At 41.4% G+C, this 20,270-nt stretch overlaps 2 protein-coding genes across 3 annotated transcripts in view; one reads left to right on the forward strand and one right to left on the reverse strand.

The window, feature by feature from the left end:
- Positions 1 to 1,317: 1,317 nt before the first annotated feature.
- The window catches only part of LOC138056711 (scm-like with four MBT domains protein 1), a 26,617-nt gene continuing 7,664 nt past the window's right edge, over positions 1,318 to 20,270 (reverse strand). For both annotated transcript variants that reach the window (XM_068902570.1, XM_068902569.1), the window contains exons 6-16: positions 19,601 to 19,841; positions 19,307 to 19,416; positions 16,850 to 17,105; positions 16,175 to 16,257; positions 15,010 to 15,247; positions 14,484 to 14,520; positions 13,324 to 13,823; positions 12,957 to 13,171; positions 11,999 to 12,083; positions 2,726 to 3,000; positions 1,318 to 1,934 (exon numbers count right to left, since the gene is read on the reverse strand). In XM_068902570.1, coding sequence (XP_068758671.1) covers positions 1,809 to 1,934; positions 2,726 to 3,000; positions 11,999 to 12,083; positions 12,957 to 13,171; positions 13,324 to 13,823; positions 14,484 to 14,520; positions 15,010 to 15,247; positions 16,175 to 16,257; positions 16,850 to 17,105; positions 19,307 to 19,416; positions 19,601 to 19,841 — 2,166 coding nt within the window. In that variant the 3' untranslated portion in view covers positions 1,318 to 1,808. The remainder of the gene's footprint in view (positions 1,935 to 2,725; positions 3,001 to 11,998; positions 12,084 to 12,956; positions 13,172 to 13,323; positions 13,824 to 14,483; positions 14,521 to 15,009; positions 15,248 to 16,174; positions 16,258 to 16,849; positions 17,106 to 19,306; positions 19,417 to 19,600; positions 19,842 to 20,270) is intronic.
- On the forward strand, positions 4,711 to 10,381 carry LOC138056706 (uncharacterized). The gene has a single exon (XM_068902562.1). The coding sequence runs from the start codon at positions 5,044 to 5,046 to the stop codon at positions 10,303 to 10,305; it is 5,262 nt and encodes a 1,753-aa protein (XP_068758663.1). The 5' UTR covers positions 4,711 to 5,043; the 3' UTR covers positions 10,306 to 10,381.

Consider the following 20,270-nt stretch of genomic DNA (forward strand, 5'->3'; position numbering starts at 1 on the left):
TTGTATAGAATTCTAACTTAACCTGCTAATTACTTTCCAGTAATAAAAAAAATTGGGGGTTGCCGAAATGGTTTTTGAGATAGAAGCACTTAAAGATAAAATAGAGGACGTTTTTTAGATGGTTTTTTTGTTGCCGTGGTGACCTTTTACGTCACACTAATTGCAGCATCTTGTTAAGCAACTGTTGGTGTTTCATTTGGAACTATAACATTGGCATTACTTGAAACAGTTGAGTAGATTGAATCCTTCCAAATAGCACAGTGATGGCGGACTACTTACCTATAATAGTCCTTTTTGCCTTTCCAAACTACTGTCGACAATGTGTTTGCTCAAGAGGAGAAATTGTGGAAAGTCCGCGCACTACGAGGAAAGTCCATGAATATGGGTAGAGCTCTTCAACCAATCGCCGATGATGGCATGTTACGCCAATGCAGAAAAGGTATCGGGGAGCTTAAGCACAAGACGTTTTTGAACCACAGACGTAAAGTGGGATTGTACATTTCGCGCGCCAGAGCAGTAGTCTCTGCAAGGTTAGGGATTTTAATTAAGCAAAGACGACGGCTACGGCAACGAAAAGGTTAGTCCCAAGTGTTAGGTTTTGACGACAACGTGAGCATATAACAAGGAAACAGTCATTTTCTGTTTTGACTTTAAAACCGTTCGTACCCATTCAGTTACAGGATAGTTCGCCTGTATTGTACAAGGTGAACAAGACGGAATAATCGTGAAATACTTGCGATAGCGTTTCGTTGCCGTAGCCGTCGTCTTTGCTTAATTAAACTCCCTATTACAATACTGATCGTCTAAACACTTAGCAATATAAATGTGGTCATGTCGAGACATGTTAAAAACAACTAACTCCCGGTTGTCGGCTATGGCTCAAACACGCCTTGTTCTTAAGCTCCCTATTATAATAAAAGAACATATAAAAGGTTTCCCTCCTGAAATCTCTGCTACGCATCCACTGTTTTCTTAGACCCTGTGTTGTTTTCTTTCATTCACAATTCCTTACCATCACGTGATCAGAGCTCCCTTTTGCAACCCGACAAAACGAAAAGCGAAAACAGAAACAAGTAATTTGTGCAACTCTCTTACACTAAATATTCCCTTCGTGAAACACTTGAGTAGCATATGGAACTTGAAGTCCTGAATGTAACTATGCTCATTGAATAACGTTAGTGGTAATTTGCTACAACAAGCGCAATGTTCTAAAACAAGCGATAAAAAGTGACGTCGTCACTAGTAAATGTTTATCTGCGAACTTTTTACTGATTGGTATTGTACTGCTTCAATAAAATTAGTATTGTAACATAGGTGTTTGGTTGTATAGTTTAATTGTACAAGCTAGAAAACAAAAAGAACACATAAAACCCCTACATTTCAAACCTAAGTTTCAAACCTTAATTGCAAGAAAACCGAAGAGCTGACGCATCAAATACTCCTTATTTCAACTTAGGAGTAGAACAAAATCTAGTAATTAATTGTAATTAATTAGCCCTTTCACTCCTGTAAGGGTCAATGAGACTTATAGATTTTACTCTGTCTAACGCCACACGATTTTACTCGTCAATGGGGAACCCCACAGGAGTGAAAGGGTTAATTTAATAATTAATTTAAACAGTGCTTAGATGGATATTAATTAGTTTGTAGCGCTCATTAGAAATGCGTATGTACAATATACATGGATATCTTGATGGAAAACAGGCCAAAGCACACTTTTTATAAACAGGTCATCAGCCAAAATTATAGCCCACTGAAGAAAAATACCACGGAGTCAACGAAAGTGAGGAGCTGAAACTATGACATCGTCACTGATTCTTTTTGAGGAGGCTTTGTACAGAGTTTTGAAGCTTAATAGCTGGTCCTAAGGTCACTCCCAGACATTTGTGAATCTCGTCTAAAGACAGTAGTGACAGCGCTCGGCCATCAATTTCCTGTAAACATATGACCGGAGGACAACTGATGACTTTTTGGTACCAACAAATTCATCCATAAATTATATGATAAGCAACATAGGACACTTTCAAAAATACCGCAAACATTTCACATAAGCATTGTTTCCAGTTTCTCTTGGGACTTATAATGGTCCCAAGAATAAATATAAGGATTTGTATGAGTTTATTCCCCAGAGCCTCGAGATGATGCCTTTTGTTTAGGACTGAATTTTAATATATAGAAAGTGGGCTATTGCCCTTTCTTGCTGTCAGAGACTGAATTTCTAAGGGGTCGGACTTGGGGAGCGGGGCTGCTGGTTAGCTACTCGGTCCCTGAACACAACATCTGCATGACTTTGGAGCACAGCAACACAGATGGAATAAGTTGGGAGTCAATTTTACTGAGGGAGTAAAACCGGAATACCCAGAAAAACCATCGGAGTAAGCTTGAGACAAACAAGACTGACAAATTCAGCCCACGCACAAGCTCAGGATTTGATCCCGGGTCCAAAGAGGTCGGAGGCACGACCGTCACCCCACACGGCCATCCTTACTCCCAGTCCTATTATTAGCTAAATGCGAAAACAAAATAAGAGATCGTCTCATGCAAGAGCAGTAGTACTCGAATTCAAATATTAATGATTAGTTGTCAAATGACAAAGATCGCAAATAAAAAAGAATAACTACAGAACTATTTTATTCATGATACAAAGGTGGTCCATAAGCTACGGTTTCATACTATCCTCTCACCACTGACTTTCTCGAAATTTACAGCTTATCCTCAAGCTTACCTGTTTCATAAAGTTTTCGGCGAACCTGTGACAATCCGTTGACCTGATATAATCCGCAACGTCACTAACAGTCCACTTAGTAATGTGCTTTGACGTGGGCAAGGTTGCAGCATCAAGTGGTGCAGTTTTTGGAGGCTCGAGAAGATAACTGCGTACCACAGAAAGATTTCTGGTGACATGACTTTCACTACCACTCGTAGGTGTGCTTGTGAGTTTACCCACATCTTTTGGAAATTCCAGTTTGCGAGGCGAACAAAGTTGTTTTGTGAGGGGAGCTGAAAATGGAAGAAGATGCCATGAGGAAACCAACAGAAGATCGTTTCTTGTAACACCGATTAACTGCCACAACCCTTTCATCAAATGTTTAGTAGAACACTGGGGCCTTTTTACCCTGGTCCCAGAGGTTTTTCTTGAGCCGTGAGAGAGCCGCAAAGCGGTGAAAATGAGTCGCGAAGCGGCGAGAAGAGAAAAACCTCTGGTTTTCTTGGACTTGAATCTCACTTTCATGCAAGTGACCAGATATTTTTCTCTTCTCGCCGCTCCTTCAAAACCTCAGGGACCAGGGTAGTGCCTTTTATGTTCCCAGTCTTGATAAATTGAAAATTCAAACAAAGCGAAGAGATCCCAAAAGCAACGCTAGCTTCTTCACTGGTCTTGCATCATGACTCAATAAAAGCATTGCCACTAAATAAAAGCAGATTGATTATCCTCACAAGGATAAAGACAACTACAGAGACAACTGTAGCTGCCGGAACAGATTTGTTGTTGTCCTCGTTAAGATAATTGTTTAAAAGCTAGAACTAATTACCTATCAGTCCGACTATAGAGCACCAATTACCGGTGGGAATTCTACAGAAACAGCCACTCTTGTCAACATTGTTCGGTCTTATTTTGTTCCAAGTCAAAGAACAGTTAGCAACTATTCACCGAAGTGGAGGTGGCTAGTGGTGGATATTTACCGAGCCGCGAAGTGGAGAAGTAAATATCCACCACTAGCCACCGACTCTGAGGTGAATAGTTGTTTTAGTATATACTAAAACAGTGAGATAATATAGCACAAAAAAAAAATGATTTTAACTCATTTATTCCTGCAAAGTTTACAACATTTTCCAGCGCAAATTCCGCGCAAATTGCTCGGAGGTCTCTATGAGCGCAATTGTTCTATCCAACGCGCGCTCATGGAATAATTGTTAAATATCCGGAATTTGAGCAGCCAATCAGCACGCGCGTTCAAGGCTTTCCACTGTTTTAGTATATACCAATAAGAGTTAATGCAAAACCGATAGATGAGAAGGACATTGGACATCTCATGACAGTTACACAATGTACATAGATTAGAAGGTCACCAACATATTCCCATGCACCCTATTCAAGTATTTCGTATAGCGCTGATCAACAGTGTTTAATTCAAAGCACACGTTTCGAATAGCGCTGATCTTGAAGTATTTAAGTCTAGCACCCATTTTAAACCGGTTATCTTTCAATTTTGGTGATGGGTATCTATTTAAATATTATGAAAACTCACACTTGCTCATCGGCATGCTTCAATGGTCTGGTGGTTCTAAATGATGCTGAGAGAAAACGAGGGGACAGAGAGGGAGGCTCAGGGCGTTGGCCGGGATATGTCAAGTCCACGAAAGTTATTTTTAGACGAGCGGAAGTGTGTCTTCCGAGACGTCCGCATGCAGCCCTGCTTCGCTCTCAGGTTCTTAGTGAACAGAGAAAATGGTGGCGCACGTGGAAGGTTGATGAAATCGTTGCTTTTCTTTCAAACATCAGACCGAGGTTGGCTTGCATGCTGACGTCTCGGAAGACACACTTCCGCTAGAACAAAGACTTCCACTCGTCTAAAAATAACTTGAATCGTGGACATGACATATCCCAAGGGCTGGACCGGGAGCCTCCCTCTCTGTCCCCTCATTTTCTCTTGATGATGCAAATGTCGCTTATGGTCCAGTTCAATTATCTCGACCTTGTGTCGGAAACAAGATGATTAGTATTGATTTAACTAATGTTGATGTTATGATTGCGAGATATCTGTCCGGAAATCGAGCGTTACTTTTTGTCTGCTCCGATAAATAAGTTTGTTTATCTTTTGCGTGAAAGATCTTTATAGCCAATCAGCTTACGTGTGATCAAGGTGCGTCCGTGAGATAAGGGAACAATTGATTGTAGTTCTAGTCGGTTATAGACCTAACCTTGTTGTGTACGCGAGAAGATCTGAGAGAATTATAATCTTGAAAAAAAAGTGACAGTGTGGGTTCCTTACTTATTCCCCACATTAGTGGCACCTCCGACGGGACACTTTATCTACGAATATGGAATCTAAACTCAAGGCTCTTGATGCCGAGCTTCAACTTTTAGCTCTAACGCGCGGCAAGACTGACACAGTTGTGGAAAAGGGAAACAACGACAAAATAGCCCGCCATAGAGAAGCTTTAAGGAAAATTGTGGCGAACGTCGAAGATCTAAAGATGGACATTGAGAAAGGTAAGCTGGAAGCAGCAGAAAGTATCGAAGATGTGAAGGCATGGGGTGCATCGATCGAAAAAACAATTGATGAAGTAGATTTGCAAGTAGCGGATTTAACTCGTTATCTGGAAGAAATTGGAACTAAAGAGAAAACCCAAAAGCTTGAAGAGGAAGAAGCCATCCTTGCCAAAAGGCGGGAGGACGAACTGCAATTTGAAAAGCTGAAACTCGAACAGAAGTCAAAATTGCAATCATTAGATCAACCTACCGCGAAGCCTCCCAGTAAGGGAAATGTAAAAATGCCAAAGCTGGTTATCACTAAGTATGACGGCACTTATGAAAAATGGCTCTCCTTTTGGAATAAGTTTGAAGCCGAAATAGATGCAGCGGATATTGCACCGGTTACAAAGTTTGCCCATCTAAAGGAATTATTGGAAACTAATGTGTGTGAAACAATTGATGGCTTGCCCTTTAACTCCGAAGGCTACGAACGCGCTAAGAACATCTTGAAATCTAATTACGGGAAAACGAGCGAGATCGTGCGAGCTTACATCGATAACATCAATGCGTTGCCGGTGATATCTGGAAGCAAACCAAATGAAATCCACAAGTTTTGGCAAACTTTGAACTATAATGTTCAAGCTCTAGAGACTCTGGGTAAACTATCTGGTTGTTTGTCTATGGTGCGTGGGGTTCTAGACAAGTTGCCGGGCATAAAAGCAGATCTCGTGAATGGAAAACCAGGATGGCAAGACTGGGGATTCGCGGAGCTAATGCGATCGTTAGAAGAATGGAAAGCTATCCATCCAATGGAAGTAAATGAGTCGGTTCACGAGATCTCTCCATCACAGCCCTCACATCTGCGTTCTCGGCCTCCACGACCGCCGCGCCCTCCTCGTACTCCTCGCGATAATAGTTTCTACGCGCAAGACCGCGGACCAATCTCACGACGCGTGTGTGTTTACTGCGATCGCGAGACTCACAGATCCTGGGAATGTGACAGCGTGACATCTCCAGCGGAGCGCAGAAGAATTCTACAAAGCAAACGCTTGTGTTTTAACTGCACTGGAACACAACACAATGCATCACAATGCCGTAGCCGCACATCGTGCGTACACTGTAAACAAAAGCATCACTCGTCTATTTGCGATCGTTCGACAACAGCTGGACGCCAAACAACAACCAGCGGTGGGGTGGCGTTAACTGCGACCCAAGAAGGAGAGAAAGTGTGCCATCCCGTTGTGCTCGTCAAATTGAATGGCGTGACCTGTAGAGCCCTTTTGGATACAGGGGCAACTTCCTCTTATGCCTCGGGATACATCTTGGATCGATTAAATCTTGTACCGTCACGCACTCTAACGCGACAAATACAAACTATTGTGGGCACCGTTACCAAGCGAACCGAAACCTACAACGTTCAAGTGAGTGACACAAAAGGAAACTATACCATCCCTCTCAGCGCAAACAGGATAGACCGGGCTGAACTGTTGTGCGTGGAAAACCCGAACTACAGGGAAATGATCAGAAAATACCGTCATCTGAAAGGCGTGGACATAGAAGACACTGACACCAAGAGCCTACTTCCGGTTCATGTTATTCTGGGAGCGAGTGATTACGCGAAGATTAAAACGTCAACATCCCAGCGTACTGGATCCATTGGAGAGCCTGTGGCCGAGTTCACTCTTTTTGGGTGGACCATTATGTCTCCAGGAACAGAGCAAAACCTTGACAGCATGTTCTTAGCCCAAACGACCTCAACCAGTTATGAAGAGCTCTGCCGCATGGACGTTCTAGGGCTCGAAGATAAACCAAATGGAGATCAAAGCGTGGTGTATGAAGAGTTCATCGAACAGCTCAGCCGCAGCCCTGAAGGCTGGTACGAGACCGGCCTTCCCTGGAAAGGAGATCATCCTCCCTTGCCCTCTAACAAGTCGGGGAGCTTGAAGCGACTCGGAAGCCTAGTTCAGCGACTGAAGAAAACAGGGAAGCTTAACGACTATGATGCAATCATCCAAGAACAGCTACATGAAGGAGTTATAGAAGAGGCAGAGATGCCAGCATCTGGACGAGAGTTCTACATCCCCCACAAGGCTGTTGTAAGAGAGAGCGCCGAAACTACTAAGACGCGGATTGTATACGATGCCTCAGCGAGAGCTTATGACTCAGCTCCCTCCCTAAACGACTGCCTAGAAGTTGGACCACCCCTACAGAATCAGCTGTGGAAAGTACTCTTAAGAGGAAGGTTTCATGCAGTAGCCCTAGCCGGTGATATTCGCAAGGCATTTCTTCAAGTGCGTATCCGCGAGCAAGACCGAGACGCACTGCGTTTCCATTGGCTAGACGGCAAGAATCCCTTACGTATTCGCACCTACAGGTTCACCAGAGCACTCTTTGGCTTGGGACCCTCGCCTTTTCTACTTGGCGACGTAATCCACCACCATTTAAACATCTGTAGAGCTGATCGCCCTAATACTGTTGCAGAAATAGAACGAGAACTTTATGTAGATGATCTCATTACTGGCGGAGGAACTGTCCAAGAAACCGAAGAAAAGAAAGCTAAAACAACCGAAATATTTCGCCGGGCCACCTTTCATTTGCACAAGTGGCACTCAAACATCCCTAAATTAGAGATCTCAGAGGACGCCGGGAATGAAGATGACTTGAGCTATGCCAAACAGCAACTAGGAGTAAAGTCCAGAGAGTGCGGTCTGCTTGGTTTAAAATGGGATAAATCAACAGACGAAATTGCAGTCACTATTCCAGAAGAAGTTGCGCAACCTACTAAACGAGGGATTCTTGGAAAAGTAGCAAGAATCTATGACCCCCTTGGTCTGATCGCGCCAATCACCTTACAAGGAAAGCTGCTTTACCGAAATGCCTGCGAAGAGAAATCCGCTTGGGATGCACCGTTATCGGTGCCTTTAGAACAACTGTGGCAGAAGTGGGAGCGCTCTTTACCACATGAAGTTTCCTGCCCAAGAGCACTGACCAGCGCCCAAGAATCAATCGAGGAAATTGAACTCCACGCCTTCGGGGACGCAAGCGGAAAGGGTGTCGCTGCTGCTGTTTACGCCGTCGTCAAACAACCAAGCGCTTTAAATCAAGGACTTGTCGCGGCGAAAGCAAGACTAGCGAAGCAAGGCCTAACTATACCTCGACGAGAGCTGGTCTCGGGACACATGGCTGTAAACCTCTTGAGTAACGTACAAGACGCACTTCAAGGCTTCCCAGTAACTTCCCTACACTGTTGGCTGGACAGCAGTGTTGCCTTGTACTGGATATTAGGTGGAGGGGACTACAAGCAGTTTGTGGCTAACCGAGTACGGAAGATCAGAGAGCATGTTGAGGTTATCTGGCGACACGTACCAACTGAAGATAATCCTGCAGACCTTGCCAGCCGTGGTGGATTGGTATCTAAAGAGAACCAACTATGGTGGAGTGGACCAGAGTGGCTTAGTGACCCTAGGAAATGGCCAGAAAACTTTGTCACCGCACCCAGTAAGGAATCCAACCAAGAGGTGAAAATTACAAAGGAATTATTCGCCTTGGCCGTGAATTCTGACGATGAGCTCGACGAACTCCTTGCCAAAAGCTCATACTGGAAGACGTTGCGAGTGTGCGCCTGGATCATGCGGTTCGCCCAAAATGCTAGAACAAAGAGAGCAAACAGAACAAAGGGCCCTCTCACAACAGAAGAAATTGGAAAGCAAACCCTCTTCTGGTTGATGCGCGCCCAAAGCCAGGGTACTGCAAACATGGAAGAAGACCGACTGAGGCTCAACTTACAGAGAAACAAAGACGGATTGCTAGAGTGCCGTGGAAGACTACCAGGTCCCTATCCGATCTACATACCAGACGCAACGACCTTTGCTGAGAAATTTGTTCAACACGCCCACAAAGCCACACTCCATGGGGGAGTGGGGCTCACTATGGCTAAAATCAGAGAGGAGTATTGGATCCCACGCCTTAGACGCCTTGCAAAGAAAACCATCAGGCAGTGCTACGGGTGCAAGCGTTTTCAGGCAGTTGCTCTCGCAGCTCCACCCCCTGGTTTATTGCCACCTGAGAGAAGAGAGGGATCAAGTCCTTTCGAAGTAGTGGGTGTTGATTTTGCCGGCCCCATTAAGTACCGCAAGTCTTCGCGAGCAGAAGGGAAAGCCTATTTGGTGCTTTATGCCTGCAGTTTAACGAGAGCTTTGTACCTAGAAATCCTACCAAATCTAGAAACCACTACCTTCATGGCAAGCCTAAAGCGATTCATCGCTAGACGAGGACGACCATCTAAGATTTTCTCAGACAATGGAAGGACTTTCGTGGGAGCGGCAAAACTGTTGAAAGAAATCCAGAAAGACGAGCAAATCCAAGACTACCTAGCATCAGAGAAGATCACTTGGAGATTCAACCTGAGTCGAGCACCCTGGTGGGGCGGCCAGTTCGAGCGACTGGTGGGCGTTTTTAAACGCGCTTTCTACAAAGTGATTGGGGGAGGAATGCTGACCTGGACAGAGCTGTCCGAAGTTGTGCTCGATGTGGAAACTCAGTTAAACCGCCACCCCCTATCGTATGTGGAAGATGACGTCCAGCTCCCTCTACTGACCACGTCCTCCTTTCTATTCCAAAGATCTATACGCCTGCCTGAGCGACAGCCGTGGAGAGAGGAAGATTATGATCTGCGAAAACGGGAAAGGTACCTCAGGACCTGCAAAGATGCCTTGTGGAAGCGCTGGACGCGGGAATACTTGGCCGCACTGAGAGAACGACACACCCACAACATCCCAGGTACACACAGGCCACTGAACGTAGGAGATGTCGTCATTATCCGTACAGAAGACAAAAATCGTGGGAAGTGGCCCCTTGGTGTTGTGGAAGAGCTGTTTGAAGGACGAGATGGAAAAGTGCGAGCGGTGAAGTTACGCGCGGGAAAAACGTTCTTGGAGAGACCAATCCAACACCTTTACCCACTGGAATTAACCTGTGATAAAGTGCCAGAAAGAGCTGCAGCGCCGCCACAGCTTAATGCTGGAGCATCAGTTTTCCGTCCAAGGAGAGATGCTGCTGTGGCTGCTACCTTGCGTATTCAGGGTGTTGCTGAAGATGGAGAACTTTAAAACCCGAGAACAAGATCGAACTATGATGTTGCATATAGGCATTGAGTGACTCAAACTTCAAAAAAAAAAAGAAAAAGAAAAACTACTTCGTTTTTGTTATACTATACTTAAATGAACTGATCAAGTTTCCTCTGATTACATGTGCTTCCTCGTGGAAAGCACATGGGGGGAGTGTGTCGGAAACAAGATAATTAGTATTGATTTAACTAATGTTGATGTTATGATTGCGAGATATCTGTCCGGAAATCGAGCGTTACTTTCTGTCTGCTCCGATAAATAAGTTTGTTTATCTTTTGCGTGAAAGATCTTTATAGCCAATCAGTTTACGTGTGATCAAGGTGCGTCCATGAGATAAGGGAACAATTGATTTTAGTTCTAGTCGGTTATAGACCTAACCTTGTTGTGTACGCGAGAAGATCTGAGAGAATTATAATCTTGAAAAAAAAGTGACAGTGTGGGTTCCTCACTTATTCCCCACATTCACGTTCTTTAAAAATCTTGGGAACTTAATAGCGCGGTTTTTCAAATTAAATTGACGAGAAAATTTTCAAGTATAGAGTTAACTTCATGTAACTGAAGTGATAGAGGAAATGTCCTTCCTTTCTATCCCAAATAACGCTCACCGATAGTAAATCACCACAAAGAAATAGTCACGTGGAGATGAACTGCTAATTATGAATGCACTCATTTCCAGAGCTACTTGTTTTAATTTGGATTCGCAACAGATCGGGATTAAGTTCTCCAAATTAATAGATGCTCCAACATTGCGGCCAAACTGTCAACTCAAATGGCATCAACCAATACCCGTGTGACTAATTCAACAAATGGCATAATTAGTATAAATTCTCCTTCGTGAAAAGCAATATCCTTGAGGAGGCTCGAAAGGGTTTTTCCTTGCTGTAATGTTTGTGAAACGCTGAAAGATACTGAAGGAGGATATTTCATAGTGTAGGCAAACTATAAATATCTTTGCAACTCTATTGTTGGGTAATACTTTGAGAGCACTTATAACGTCATATCGGTTAACATGGCAACACGCCAGTCCACAAAAAGGCCCTCTAAATTTTAGTTTTAGGCCCGTTTTTAACGTCGCATTTTTTTACATCTGCCGAATGTAATGCAAATGAGCGTTTCTCATGTGCATTAGATTTGGCACAGGTAAAGTGCGACGTTTAAAACGGGCCTAAGAAAATTATCTGAAAAACTAAGTCGGTGACCTACCGTTTTTATTCTTTGTTGGAAATCTCCCTAAATTCTTTAACTTCTTAGACGAAGTATGGCAAAAGTTATCTAGTAGAATTTAAGCTTAAGATACATCGAAAAAGGCGTTTTGAAGTTTACAGAAAATTGTACTAGATAACTTTCCCCGAAACTTTTTTCTTCGAAGTGCCATAGTGAATGATACGTGCATGTAAAAAATCAAGACAGGTCACCGAGCAAAATTGCGAGATAAAGACAAATTGTTTCCGCATGTTTTATTTCCGGTTCGCACGATTTGACGCCAGCTAAAAACCCTTTTGAGCCTCCTAAAAACAACTTCGCTTGCAAGTACCGAATAATCCATGCATTTGCTTCCTACATCACATAAAAAAAAAACAATGATGAAGATGATGATAACGATTGGTTACGGCAACTAAGCATCAACTAAGGCGGAAAAAACTTAAGCTTCCCACAGTTTTGCTTTAAAACAAACCTTTGACGATATCGCAATGCATACACCGCGCTACTCTGTTGAGGCTGATGAGGTTTTCACACAAGGACAGCTTGATCTTAAGAGTCTAAAGGAAAAAAATGATTAAACACATCAATGTTGATTCTTGACAGTGATCTAACATTCCAACAGGGCATGGAAAGCAGAAGGTAATACATCGCAACACACGCGAGGCTGACTAAGTCAAAGTATGTAGTTAAATGCAGTACCTTCCTGTGCGAGATAGTAGGAAGCTTAAGCACGCGCGTTTTTGAGACGCAGACGGAAACCGGAAGAGAACATTTAGCGTGCCAGGGCAGTGGTGTCTCCTAGATTTTTATACTAATCATCTCTAATGGAGAAAAGACACTTATCAATGTAAGTGTGGTTGTGTGAAGACAAGTTAGAAAGGAAAACAGCTCACTTCCGGTTGCCGTCCGCGTCTCAAAAACGCGCGTGCTTAAGCTCCCTAGTGTGTCATTTGAGTAGGATTCATGGTTTCTCAGATTTCCATTTTACTCCAAATGGTGAAACTTTCTGTGTTGTATATTTTTAACTAAAATAGCGTTAGTGTGGCTCCTATCACAGAAACCCAAAAATGATATCCTCGTCACCAGAGGCGGCGATTGTTACTATAGGTACAACGAGGAACGACCCATGGGCGCTTCATAAATACACACCCTTGCATTGTATGACCTATCTATCGAAATTAGGCCATTTTTCCCTTGCCTTTTTCTCTGACACACAGTCGGTGACCCCCAATTTTTTTTCATTCTTGGAATAACTAATTTATGACCTAACTTCAGGCGAGAAATGACATTTACATTGCTACGTATCTTTTCCCCATTAGAGATGATTAAAAATCTGGAAAACACCACTGTCCTGGCACGCGAAATGTTCAGTTCCGGTTGCCGTCCGCGTCTCAAAAACGCACGTGCTTAAGTTCCCTAATAATATGCACCTTAACAATTGACGAGATGGTCCTTTTCTTTGTCTCACAAGCAAAAAGCTTGACAACTTCCTTAGGGGAGTCTGCACATGGCAAAATCTGTTCCAAAAGCTGTGTCAGCACAATGGTTGGATCAGCGGGACCAATAACAGCCGGAACATTGGCTAATTTGGATTTGTTCAGAAAAGGTCCTTGCTCACATTTGTTCCTCACAAAAATACAAATTTCTGCAAAAGAAAAAGAAAGCTAATTACACGTTGGCACCATTTTGTCTTTGTGGTGGTCTCTAATGACCAAAAAAATGAAAGGGAATTTCGAAAAGCTCCCTGCAGTCACAATGAGGAATCCAAATTCATCCCAAATCGTCATCTTAACATACCTGTCCTTTGTTGAATATCTTCATCTTCAGTTAAATCTATGACCGCTTCAACATTCCCTTTTTTCTTATCTTCTTCGTCCTCTTTCTCTTCTTTCTCTTTGCTCCAGTAATCCCGTGCGATAAGTGTTGATGCCCTCAAATCGTACTTTCCTTTAGGAGTGCTTGGGATCTTTTCCAGTACCTCTCGACACCTTGGTTCTTCGTGTTTCTTTTCTTTAACAGCAATGTGTTTCTCTTCTTTAATTGCAGTGGTCTCCAATTTGACCACTGGTTCTAAGTCTTTGCTAATAATGGGTATGCTCGACTGATTTGTTACAACTACACTTGCTGCATTGATTATATCTGATTCCAAAATTGTCTTGCCCTCAATTTTCTCAGAACTGTTCACGTCTGTGGTGCTTAAGTCATCCGCTATGTCTGACAAGGTATTTGAAGTGTTTGTTGTATTTGAAACTTCAGTATCTGCTGTAGATTTTTTATTTTCCCTTTGTTTTGTTATCCTGAAAGAGAACAATACCATTATTAAGTGAAGCTATGATCTTTGCAGTTGTGAACGCAATTTTTGCAATTGCATAGAGAAGCCTGAAAAATTCAAGACTTCAACTGGATTTGAACCCGTGACCTCGCGATACCGTTGCGACGCTCTAACCAACTGAGATATGAAGCCACTGACGTTGGGAGCTGGTCATTTGTGGGTTCCCGTGAGGAATGAATCAACGATGAAATGATATATGAATATTGGGGTTAGGGTTAGGGTCACAGGCACTCACATTTAATAGTGTAGACTAGTGAAGGGTTCCTTGTAACTGCCAACACAAACTCACCTGTTTGCATGCGCCTCACTTTTGCAACTGAAGTGGACAGCTTGAATGACTGAATGACTCTAAAGGGACTGGAATAGGTGTCTAGGAACAAAGTTGGCTCAAAAGGACAAGTTTTTACACAACTACAAGGGTCCTTAGGTTCTACCTTGCCTATCTCCTGCTTATAGTGTGTGCATAGTATAGGAAAACGAAGCACTTGATAAAGCTTACGAGTAAATGGGTAGCATACTCATGTTTACCTGAGAGCTCAGTCAGCCAGCCTTTCAAGGAAGGAGATGCAAGACAATAAGATGTTGAAAATAAAATACATTAAGGTAGAGGTGAATTACTTATTACCTTAAGGAAGCTAGACGTCTGTTTTCTTCAGGAGGACCTAATAGCAAAAGATGAAAGTATGCCATATAACATCAACGTGATGCTAATGAGAAGAATGACAGGGTAGAACAAAGACTTGTGTCTTGGCTACAATGATGACACCCAAAAGATAAAGAATATGGTTAAATGAAAGACTACACAAATAAACACATTATAACTGTGGGATGCTGGATTGGGATGCTGATACTTCAGGTTCAAATCTCACCCTGTCCACTGACTAAGTTTGTTTTCAGTTGCACCGATTTCATATACAGTACAAAACCTGTTTAATTAAAATTTATAGCCAACTGGCTGCATCCAGTTGCATTTAACAACAATCAAGTAATGCTTATTTCAGTTCAACTGTTTTTTCTTCAAGCAGTTAACAAGCTTTTTGCTTCAAGTATCATTGTACAAACAATAAGGGTACTTCAAATCCTTATAAAGTTTTCCTCTTAGCCTCACAGTCTAGCTGAATTCAAAACAATGAATGAAGTGTGTTTTTTACGCTGTATTCTTGGAGCAAGTAGAGGGTGTCCATTCATACTGCACCAGCCCACAGGAAAGAGATCAAATGACTCCACATCATAAATATGTTCAACAGAGTCATCTTTGAATCCATCCAACAGCACCCACATTGTTCGTCCAACCACCTGCGTCACTGATGCCACTGTCATTATACTGGGATCTGTTTGATCCACAGCCTCAAACTTCATACCAATGTCAAACTCATGAGGTGGAATATCCTAAATAACATGGCAAACCGATAAAACAAAAAAGGCAAAAACATTTAATGAGTATGCATAGCCTGAACAGGCAGACAAATCTCTGGGATTATCTCTGGTGAGGAGGAGTGAAAGAAATGACAGCCACAGATTCATATACATGTATGTCCATCTTACTAAGGGTGCGTTCTTTTGGGATGATCCGAAAAAGGATCACTGATCCAAGATCACTTGGATCATGCTGCATCAAAGGAACCAAAAAATCCTCACCCAGAGTGGATTTTTCGGTTCCTTTGATGCATCGTGATCCAAGTGATCTTGGATAGGTGATCCCTTTTTTGGATCATCCCAAGGGAATGCACCCTAAGTAATTACAAGGATCAAAATTGATATTCAGTGCAAATACACCATAATTTAAAAACAAATTTCATGACCACAAAACATGTCTGATGAGGACTCCTCCAATGTTGCCTTTATGAGGCAAGCTGTCTGGCTAACTAAAGTGATCTTAAATTTTGGCTCAAACATGCTTACCCTGTTTATCACATAAAGCGCAAAATTACTGAATGCTGATTGGCTGAGACGGGGGCATTTTTTCTTAATCACGAGGGCTTTTTTGGTAATCAAGATGACATGATTACATGATCCTAATTGGTTAACAGTTGCTTATCCAGAGAATCCTCTTCCAGATTTTGACTCTGATTACCGGTACAAATGATATTGAATAGAATACTACCTTTTTCACTGATACAACTGTACAACATACCCTTGTAACACTACTGCATGAATTTGCAGCTAAGTGAATCACAAAACACATATGAATAGAAACATGCACAATAGAATAATTCTGGTGTGCATGTTTCTATTCATTAATGTTTTGTGATTCACTTAGCTGCAAACTCATGTCTAACAATGCAAAACATTGGCATTATAGAAAGTTTGCATTACCAAGTCGAACAACAAGTCTGGAGCTGCAGAGCTATTTGTCCATTCAAGGTATGTTGTCCAACTGAAAGGATGAATGAGGTATCCTAAAAAAATTAAAAAAAGACAGACATTAGCTACTGTACTTTTTGCATCTCTCTGCAATTCTTATAGGAGTTGGAAAATAAAGTTTATCTTAAAATAGATCAACATACTGTAATGCAGAACTTTACACTTTCTTGGACAAATAAGGCCTCCATGTACCTGCCATGGGTTTCTGCAGGAGTTCATGGATTCCAGTTTGAGCATAAAATTAAGAAAATGTGAATTACAGTACATACCGTACATACTCAAATGACCACTCCCCATTGGGGCTGTTCAGGAACAATGGAACATACATATGCAACATACATGTAATCAATGAATTAACAAAACAACAACTCTTCTCTAAGCTATTTTCAAGTGCAGCTAAGAAGTTGATTCAGGGACTACCAGGATCAAATCCAACAGTTGGTCAAAACAAGTCTTCAACCAACTGTCTCCAGATCTCAAGGCAAGTGCCTTAACCACCAGGCCACACTGCCTCCATGCTTGAAATGACAAGAAGAAGGAATGCCATCTGTTTTACATAAGAGTACTGTTGATTGTCCACTTGCAGTCTTTACATTTAAAGCAGTTCCTAAAAGTGCAATGCAATACCTGGAGGAGGAGTCAGTTGAATATTGTTTTTCTTACACCATTCCACAGGGAATATATTCCTGGAATTGGAACTGCACCACATGGAAGGCTTGTCTCCGTCACCACACTCAATCATACTGTCAATCTCCACTTGGAAGAATATCTCGTTTGCAACTTTGGAAATTGTTGCTGCACAGATTGATGAAGGATCTTTTGGATTAACAGCTTCTAGTTTCATGCCAGTTTTAAAGTTATGAGGCTTTGGTAAGCTCTGAGACTGCAACAAGAAATAATTTGAAGAGGAACTTATTGTAATTCTTACTTTACTGATAGACAAAAATATATTGGAATAGTATGTCATTTCCACAGTCATAGTTGCAAAACCTCTTTGTTTCCCCTCCTTTTAAAAGTAACTTTTAGGAAGGTTGTGATCTTGAGACTAGAACCTTCCTCAAAGGACTTGTTCGCAATATCATTAATGTTGGACAAAACTTTGTTAGAGGAATTAACAATAATTATTTTAGAAGGGAAAAGTGAAATACAAGAACTGTGCTTGTCAGGTAATTTTATGGTTTCTTTTGATGTGGAAAGCCTACATGTATTAACCAACATTCCCCTAAATAAATGCAATGTCGATCTAGCCGTCAATTACGTCTCAGAGGGTAAAATGGATCTTAAGCTGAGTAACACCAGGCACCCTAACATACGTTTTACCATGGAGAAAGAGGTGGACTATGAAACTTTAAGTTTTTTGGATGTCTTTATTCATAACCACTCACAAGGACCTACAACCATGGTTTTTCGCAAGAAAACACTCACAGGTCTTCTAACTAATTACTTTAGTTTCACCACTCCATGGTACAAAACTGGCCTTGTTAGAACACTTGTTGACATAACTTTTAGAATCAACAACATTTAGGTGGGCTTTCACAATGACATTAAGAACCTCGCTTTCATTTTAAGTAAAAACCTTTACCCTTCACATTTAAATTGAGCTCTGTCAATTTTATTCATTTTAACCCTTTGACGTCCAAACCGGCCTAAACCGGTCAGACTTAATATTTTACTCTGTCTAACGCCAGACTATTTTACTCGTCAATGGGGAACCCATGAGAGTCAATGGATTAAATCTGTTTTATCGGCCTCTTTGGATCGCTTTTGAGTTAAATCACATCCAGAGTGTTTCTAAAGATTGCTGGGTGGTGAATTTTGGAATTTGTTTTCAAATTGGAACAAAGCTGGCAGAAAGCTGGGGATTTTAGGACACCTATCCAATTTTTAGCCCAAATATGGACAAAAATAAGATCGAAGCTGCATACGTGGGAAAATGCGAGCTACAGTATAAACAAATAAGGAAATTTTTAAACTCAAAAAAACCCCAGCTCTGAACCAGAGTTAAATGCTTCAAGGTCATGAGCTTCTGGTGGGTGGAAATGACAGTTTGTTACTTCTGACTTTCACCTATTCAAGTGGACAACTCAAAATGACATTTTAGTCTAAACTACTGATAAGTCAAAATGGTTACAGTGTACCATCAGATTTTCAAAAGCAGTGACTACTTTTCTTTAGTTAACAGAACTATTAATTTTTAAGATATAATGTAAGCTACATGTCATGTCAAGTTGCTTTTTAAAGAAAGAAAGTACAGCTCAATTTATTATGCTGTTAATGTCATGTTAAGAGCAGGAGATAGTTTAAAAAAAACATGTCAATTAATAAACAAACCTTGTTCAGGTATAAAGAGAATACATGTATGTGAAGGAATGGAATGGAATTTGTTTACCCACGGAATAAACCTTAAAGGAAACCTCCACTAAAACAAGAATACAACTTCAAAATATTTAACATAATGTTTACAATCAAAATTGTTCCAATGTTTTCCAATGAAATCGTTTGTATCCAAAATAAATGAATTTCAAAAACGCTTGTTTTGGTTTTCAAATTTCCTGGGCGCCGCCATCTTAAATGCTTGTGACGTGTTATGGTTGCTCTTTTGTATTTGCACAAAGAGCTTTTGTTTTAAAACAATAGGGCAACCATCACACGTCAAAATTATTCAAGATGGCGCCCCCCGGGAAATTGGAAAGCCAAAACAATTGTTTTTAAAATTTCTTTATTTCGGATACAAACGCTCCCATTGGAAAACGTTCGAACAATTTTGATTGTGAGCATTATGTTAACTATTTTAAAGATATATTCCTTTTTTAGTGGAGGTTCCCTTTAAGAGCGCTCAGGAGCTCGTTCAACATGTGTCCATGCATTCCAGATCAAATTGGAATTTGGCAGTGTTGGTTTTTGAGGAGATGGGAAAACCGGACTACCAAGAGAAAAACTTCTTGAAGCAAGAAGAGAACCAACAACAAATTCAACCCACATATGATGCCAGTACCGGGAATTGAACCCGGGCCACACTGGTGGGAGGCAAGTGCTCTCACCACTGCCCCACCCCTGCTCAAGCATGTACATGCATAAACAAACCTTGTTCAGTGACCTATTAAGTGCGTCATCTTCAGTTGACAGATTGACAAGGCCAAGCATTCTTCCTTGGACTTGGGCCCAGTCCTCATTTGGATATTTCATCTTCAATGCTTTAACAGGAAAAAAAGAAATAAACACAAGAAGAATCATAAGTTCTTAACTTACGGGGGCAGCATTTCTCAAAAATTATTGATGCTACAATTATTCAATTACAAGTTAAAATATTTTTTTCTAAGTTTCATGCACCAACAATCTTCTTTGTTACTTTTGAATAATAATGATGCTTCAACTCACCAGAAGGAATATCAAGTCTTAGATTATGTTCTTTTCCAAATCCCAACTGATGGACATTGTCAGACAGGAAGTAGACCCAGATGTCATCAGAATCATTGAAAGAGCCTTCAAGTCTCAGTCTAAGCCTTAATCCAAATGCATCCACCACAGATGCCACCCAATAACAGAGGGGGTCATCTAAATGCAGTAGTTCCAACTTGAGTCCAGGTTTAAGGTGATTTTCATCATCTGGATCTGATCTCTGTAAAATGATGTTACACAAGTAACTACATGTAATTAGTGAACTATATTAATATATAAGTAGATTTGTTTCTGGCTTAATAAATTTGTTAACATTCTACATGTACATGTAACTCTGACATGTACATTGGCCAATAACTACATGTAATTCTATAGTGGTTTGCATTTGTTCAGAGACAGATCACAGATGTACATGTGTAAAAAAAATATGCCATTTTAGGACGGTGCCTACTATTGTTATTGCGCATAGGTTCTGCGCATCTCGACATACTCGGATTTCCTATCGGTGATGCTTACTAAAACAGGGATATTTTTGCGCGATTTAAAACTATCCGGAGAAAGTAGATCTTAGTAAGTACTCCTGGTATCCAAAAAGAAAATTGGGGGTAACCATGCATTTTTCAGAGATAATTAAGCTTCAATTTGAGAA

The sequence above is a fragment of the Montipora capricornis genome, chromosome 7 (genome assembly GCF_036669925.1).
Source record: "Montipora capricornis isolate CH-2021 chromosome 7, ASM3666992v2, whole genome shotgun sequence".
Taxonomy (NCBI): domain Eukaryota; kingdom Metazoa; phylum Cnidaria; class Anthozoa; order Scleractinia; family Acroporidae; genus Montipora; species Montipora capricornis.